The sequence below is a fragment of the Triticum aestivum genome, chromosome 2D (genome assembly GCF_018294505.1).
Source record: "Triticum aestivum cultivar Chinese Spring chromosome 2D, IWGSC CS RefSeq v2.1, whole genome shotgun sequence".
NCBI classification, from domain to species: domain Eukaryota; kingdom Viridiplantae; phylum Streptophyta; class Magnoliopsida; order Poales; family Poaceae; genus Triticum; species Triticum aestivum.
The window spans coordinates 641,961,065-641,968,338 of NC_057799.1; the positions used below are offsets into that span (position 1 = coordinate 641,961,065).

At 55.0% G+C, this 7,274-nt stretch overlaps 1 protein-coding gene across 1 annotated transcript; it reads right to left on the minus strand.

Moving 5' to 3' along the window:
- Positions 1-2,284: 2,284 nt before the first annotated feature.
- Positions 2,285-4,180, minus strand: LOC123055285 (probable aspartyl protease At4g16563). Its single transcript, XM_044479282.1, has one exon. It carries the CDS (start codon positions 4,062-4,064, stop codon positions 2,586-2,588), a length of 1,479 nt encoding a protein of 492 aa, XP_044335217.1. The 5' UTR covers positions 4,065-4,180; the 3' UTR covers positions 2,285-2,585.
- Positions 4,181-7,274: the final 3,094 nt, after the last annotated feature.

Below are 7,274 nucleotides of genomic sequence, written 5' to 3' on the forward strand. Positions count from 1 at the left end.
CAAACAAACACATGTACACTACATCGATCATTCGAGATAACATAAAATCATAGCATTTCGGACATCGAACATCGAAATAGTCCATCGAAAGGCCCGACGGAGTTCAACTTTTACCTAAATAGAACATAAAACAACTATAATATAAACGAAGCAGTGGGCATGCGGAGTTCACCACTTCCTCGCCTTATGCTTCCCCTAGCGGTCTCAGCAGTTGTCCACGACGTACGCCTCCGCAACGGGCGGCGAGTCGTCGCCCGCCTTGCCAGTGTAGTCATCGTCGGAGGAGGATGAGGACAACCTAAGGAACCCAGCCATGCGGAGGGCGACATGCTTCTGCTCCGCCGACACCGTCTTCTGCCGCGCCACCTTCGCTGATTCCTCGAGCGCCAAATAGAGAGCCGACGAGTTCTTGCAACGTCTAAGGCGGGCATCGGTCTATGCCGAGGTGTATAACCACCAGATTGCGGGGCGGAGCGCCGCATCGTTATCCTCGGTGTCGACAGCGGCTCCGGCGGCAGATCTGGATAACCGCAGTCGTGCCTCGCTCCGTCCTGCGCTGCTACATTCATCACCTGGCGGTAGGCACGACCCACCGCCTCCGGGTGCCGCTGCCATGACGGTGGGCTAGGGGTGCGGGCACCAGTACCCAGCTGCACCTAGTAGGGGTAGGTGTTGGTTGTGTCGAGCGCCGCTGCTCACGCTGCCGCCTCCTCGTGGATGGCAGAGAGCGGGCAGGGAGGTGTCGGGGGGGCGCGAAGGACGAGCTACCGACCTAGGAAGTTGGGGACATCGTTGAGAAGAAGCTCCTGACCCGGTCCATCCGCGTGCGCTGGAGCGCAATGCAAAGGGCGAGCTCCTCCTCGTCCGGGTCGGACGAGTCGACAAGTGGCCTATGGCGATCCCCACCCAGTCGATCTCGTCGAAGCCGGAGCAGACCATGGCTGAGGGGAGATTGGGTGGAACCGTGGAAGGGAAGGGGACGGAGGGGAGCGAAGAGGGTGGGAGGACTAAAGCGGAGTGGGATTTCACTAGGGCTGATCGTCCGAATGTGGTTTTCGTGGGGACGAGGTGTGCCATAGCGGGCTGGTCTGACGTGACGACGGTGTCCGTGTGCGTCATATCCGCCTCACAATGGGTTGGATATGTTGGTTGCCGTATAGTCCGGGCGTTTGGGCTAGGTATGAGGAGCCAGATTGGGCGGCAATTTTCTCGTCCGGACGGTGACCGGGCAACCCACTCGGGTGTTTGGGGCAGAAATGGGATCCAGTTATAGATGCTTCCAGAAACTTGTTTGCAAAATTTTGTTGGTAGCTTACCAAGCCAACCACATACGGGGATGACCAATCCATTCAGTTCACATTTTAAAAGGCCAATTCAACCATTTATAGTATCCGAAAACCTCTGCACGACCGCTCGGCCAAGTATTTTCAAAGTCTAGTAGTTGAATAAACGAATAAACCTGCAAGAAGTTTCGAATATGATTTTACACGCCCGTGGCGTGTCGTTGGAGACGTGCAGGGATCCATCCTTTTTTTGTTTTCTTTTCGAACAGTGCAGAGATCCACCTGCCGCAACGCGATGCACGGCTGGCGGTCAGGGCGGGCCGTAAATAAGGAGCTGTGCACATTGATTGAACGAGCGGCAGCACAGCAGGTAGCAGCCGCCATCACTCCATGCATGGGTCAGGGTACGCCTGCGCCGGCACGGCTGCGGCGGATCAGTGCATCACATGCCCATTCATTCCTTCACACCGGCACGGCACGTACAGGGCATCTAATTCTTGTAGGTGAGGGTATTAAACACCCAGCAACCAAACGATACGTACGACAAAGCTTGATTAGCTCCACGGACATTCCGCCCATGACGCATCTACTAACTACCAACAGTACAAGCTTGATTAACTCTGTTCACGAAAGCATCAACGATGACATGTTCGCTTTGCCCAAAGCATGCAAATCGATCCATCTACCGAAAGCAAAAGAACAAAAGCAGATTGAGCACCGTCCCTGTGTTTCTATCCCTGCTACTTTCTTCCACCTAGAAAGAAAGCAAAGGGGATCGCTAAATATCAGTCGACTAGACCCTATATTGACGACATCTTACGTGAAGATTCGTGTAAATTTAATGTTTTGGTTTCATCTTTTTTTTTTTGTATATTCTGTCACTTGAGCGAGCGTTGGTTCCACAGATCTAGCCACACCTAGAAGCAAAGCAATGGTCGACCGATCGAGCAGCAATGCAATGCAGGAGGATGGATCCTCGCCCGGCCGGGGTGAACAAGAGGTGAAGCAAACACGCGTGCAGTGCACACAGTACCGTTCGTTTTTATTTATTGCTAATTGAAATCCTCAAATCTAATAAGCGCGGGGCTCTGGATCCGAAAGCTGCCTGCACGAGCGGGCAGCTTAATCTGTCACTAACTTTTCCACTGGATTCGATTCAGTACAGCACGTAAGCAAGCGAGCATGCATTGCATGGCTGCCTGTACTCTCTTGGATTAATTAAGTAATTAAGCAGGAGCCGGTAACTACACAGCTCCCGCGCTCCAGTCCCAGTCCAGCTCGCCGCTGCGAGGAGGAAGGAGCCTACGACGACGAGGAGCAGGGCTGCGGCCGGAACCCGAGCCGGTTCTTCTCCAGGTCGTACTCCACGTGGTAGTTCTGCTGCTGGAAGCTGCCCAGGATGATGGCCGGCCCGCCCCCGCCGGACACCCCGGCGCCGCCGCTCGCGCTCGACACGTCCGACACCACGGCCAGGCAGATCGCCTCGGGGGCCTCGCCGGACGCCGGGCCCGCCGCCAGGAAGTAGTTCTCGATCGGGAGCCGCATCTCGGCGCCCCCCGTGAAGCGGAGCGACAGCTCGGGGAGGTCCATGGTCTTGGCGCCCGCCGGGAGCGCGAAGCAGGGGCGCAGGCCCAGCGCGTCCTCCACGGCCTTGGACCGGTTGTACCTGCCCCCCACCGCGGCCACCATCGCCGCCGCCACCGGCTTGAACACCGTCGGGTCCAGGTAGGTGAAGGTCGTGCCGGAGTCGATGATGGCGCCGCCCCCGCCGCCGCCGGACACGGGCGCGAAGGCCTGCGCCGGGAGCGCCACGCTCTTCCCGCCCACCGCGATGCCGGCCAGCGACAGGTAGTAGTACACGGAGTATGGCGGCCTGGCGCCCGCGTTCTTGAGCAGCGGCGCGTACTGCATCGCCTTCGCCTTGCCGGCGGAGGAGGCGCCGAGGACGAGCTCGCCGCTGACGGTGGCGTCGTCGTCGAAGTGGCGCGAGAGGAGGCAGTAGGAGAACTTGTTGACCCCGAGCTGCGCCGGCACGGACGGCGCGCCGCGGCCGAACCCCGCGATCCCCGACGGCGGCTGGTGCACGGACGCGAGGCTGCAGCCCACGGCGAAGTTGCGCATGGCGGCGCCCCGTGGCGACATGCGCAGCGTGTCGGAGACGAGGAGCCCCGCGGTGGAGCCGGAGCCGTAGACGACGAGGTAGGGCGGGCAGACGTTCTTGGCGGTGGCGGAGCAGTTGGCGGTGCTGGGCCTGCAGGGGGCGGAGTTGCGGGCGCAGTCGGAGAGGTGGGACCTGGAGTGGATCCAGAGGCAGGAGGGGCTGCTGCAGGAGACGACGAGGGAGGAGGAGGAGCTCTTGGGGTGGAAGACGGGGAAGGAGCCGGCGGCGGCGGCGCTGGAGCAGTTCTGGCACTGGTAGTTGGATGTGCAGGGCACCCAGGTGAGGTGGCTGCCCGTGTCGAGCAGCACCGGCAGCGGCTGCGGCGGCGTGCCGAGGGAGAGGGAGAAGGCGTAGCCGCCGTAGGAGTGCGGGTACAGCGCGGCGCGCACGGGGGTTGAGGCGGAGGCTTGGCCTTGGTGGTGACCGTGGCCGGCTCTGAGGCGGGAGGCGCGCGCGAGGGAGGCCTGGGCGAGGCGGGAGAGCGGGTGGTGCTGCGCGGCGGCGGGCGGGAGCGGCGGGAGGTGGCGGTAGAGCGGGATCGTGGTGGGCGTCGCGAGGAGAGGGGCGACAAGCAGGAGGAGGAGCAAGCACGGGAGCGCCGGCGGCATCGGCATCGGCATGGCGATGAGTGAGTGCCGAATGCACGGGGGTTTGGGTGGGTTTTAAGCAGAGCAGAGCGGGGTTGGGTTGGCGCTTGCTTTGCTTGGGTTTGAGAGATGAGTATATGTGCCTTGCTTGGGTTGGAGGGAGGGAGGGAGGATGAGATGACAGACGGTGGGGAGCCATGGCCATGATGACTCGAAGGATTGGATTGGACTGGACTGGACTGGACTTGATGGGTCACGGGCGCACGGCGGAGACGACACGGCGCGTGCCGCGTGGAAGGAAGCGGTGCGGTGCGGTGGCCATCGTCGTCGTGCGTAGGCGTAGGCGTAGGCAGCCTGTCGGTCACCGTGGCCGGACAAACGGGCGGTGCACCGCTGCTCCGACCGATCGACGTCCAGGAAAGAAATTCTCCGGTCGTCCGTGACTGTTCAGACACGGTCGGCTCCGCAGTGTTGACGTCCAGGAAAGAAATTCTTCTTTTCATGAGGAAGGAAGGAAGGCATCCAAGGACGGCGATCTCATGCGTGTGAACGGGACGCAGGGGCTGACACAGCCGTAAAGAGATGATGATGCTATTTCCGGCCGAATTCAATGTAGATCTACCTACCATGCCCGCCTCAACTAGGTACGTACACCATGAGGGCCTCCGTGAAATCATGCACAAACAAGGGTGGCCGGCGCCGAATCCATATCCAGATGCCGTCCTTGTCTTCAGAATTTGCAGAGGCGGGAAGTGACAATTTTTTTTAAAGAAAAAAAAATCTAGCACTTCGATCCAGCCAGGATACTACATACCATTCGTGCACCTGCACTAATTGACTACGTACTTTCATAGGTTTTAGAAACCTCTTGAATCGCCCATCCAAAACCAGATCCCCTGGAGATATAGGTCATCGAACCACAAAGTCTTTCTACAACTCGCAAAAAAAAAGGTCTTTAAAGTCACAACGAATCACACCACCAAAATCAAGAAAAAGGGACGAACACAAACTAACCAGATCCGTATGAATGAATTTGCGAGGACATGCACCTAAAATCCATAAGGGTTGAGCACACAAAACCTATAGAGACACGGACTCACCATCCGAGAAGACAGTCACAATAGGAGAAGAATCATACTCCCTCCGTCCCATAGTAAGTGTCCTGAGCTTAGTGCAAATTTGTACTAGAGCTAGTACAAAGTTGAGACACTTATTTTGGGACGGAGGGAGTAGTATTTTTATTCTCAACGGTATCGCACCGTTCGCAGAACGTTGTCGACGAATATGTTGGGGAACGTAGTAATTTTAAAAAAATTCCTACGCACACGCAAGATCATGGTGATGCATAGCAACGAGAGGGGAGAGTGTTGTCCACGTACCCTCGTAGACCGAAAGCGGAAGCGTTAACACAACGAGGTTGATGTAGTCGTACGTCTTCACGATCCGACCGATCAAGTACCGAACGCATGGCACCTCCGAGTTCAGCACACGTTCAGCTCGATGACGTTCCTCGAACTCCGATCCAGCCGAGTGTTGAGGGAGAGTTTCGTCAGCACGACAGCGTGGTGACGATGATGATGTTCCACCGACGCAGGGCTTCGCCTAAGCTCCGCAACGGTATTCTCGAGGTGTAATATGGTGGAGGGGGGCATCGCACATGGCTAAGAGATCTCAAGGATCAATTGTTGTGTCTATGGGGTGCCCCCCCTGCCCCCCGTATATAAAGGAGCAAGGGAGGAGGAGGCCGGCCCTAGGAGGGGGCGCACCAAGTGTGGAGTCCTACTAGGACTCCCTAGTCCTAGTAGGATTCCACCTCTCATATGGAATAGGAAAAGAGGAAGGGAAAAAGAGAAGGAAGGAGACCAGACCAAGGGGAGGGGTGCGGCCACCCTTGAGGCCCTTTACCTTCTTTCCCGTATGGCCCAATAAGGCCCAATACGTATTCCCGTAACTCTCCGGTACTCCGAAAAATACCCGAATCACTCGGAACCTTTCCGAAGACCATTTCGAGACTCCTCGTCATATCCTCGATCTCATCCGGGGCTCCGAACTCCTTCGGTACATAAAAACTCAATAAATTTGTCATCGTAACGTTAAGCGTGCGGACCCTACGGGTTCGAGAACTATGTAGACATGACCGAGACACGTCTCCGGTCAATAACCAATAGCGGGACCTGGATGCCCATATTGGCTCCCACATATTCTACGAAGATCTTTATCGGTCAGACCGCATAACAACATACGTTGTTCCCTTTGTCATCGGTATGTTACTTGCTCGAGATTCGATCGTCGGTATCTCGATACCTAGTTCAATCTCGTTACCGGCAAGTCTATTTACTCGTTCCGTAACACATCATCCCGCAACTAACTCATTAGTCACAATGCTTGCAAGGCTTATAGTGATGTGCATTACCGAGTGGGCCCAGAGATACCTCTCCGACAATCGGAGTGACAAATCCTAATCTCGAAATACGGCAACCCAACAAGTACCTTTGGAGACACCTGTAGAGCACCTTTATAATCACCCATTTACGTTGTGACGTTTGGTAGCACACAAAGTGTTCCTCCGGTAAACGGGAGTTGCATAATCTCATAGTCATAGGAACATGTATAAGTCATGAAGAAAGCAATAGCAACATACTAAACGATCGAGTGCTAAGCTAACGGAATGGGTCAAGTCAATCACGTCATTCTCCTAATGAGGTGATCTCGTTAATCAAATGACAACTTATGTCTATAGCTAGGAAACATAACCATCTTTGATTAACGAGCTAGTCAAGTAGAGGCATACTAGTGACACTCTGTTTCTCTATGTATTCACACAATGTATTATGTTTCCGGTTAATACAATTCTAGCATGAATAATAAACATTTATCATGATATAAGGAAATAAATAATAACTTTATTATTGCCTCTAGGGCATATTTCCTTCAGTCTCCCACTTGCACTAGAGTCAATAATCTAGTTCACATCGCCATGTGATTTAACATGAATAGTTCACATCACCATGTGATTAACACCCATGGTTCACATCGTCATGTGACCATCACCCAAAGGGTTTACTAGTGTTAGTAATCTAGTTCACATCGCTATGTGATTAACACCCAAAGAGTACTAAGGTGTGATCATGTTTTGCTTGTGAGATAATTTTAGTCAACGGGTCTGTCACATTCAGATCCGTAAGTATTTTGCAAATTTCTATGTCTACAATGATCTGCATGGAGCTACTCTAGCTAATTGCT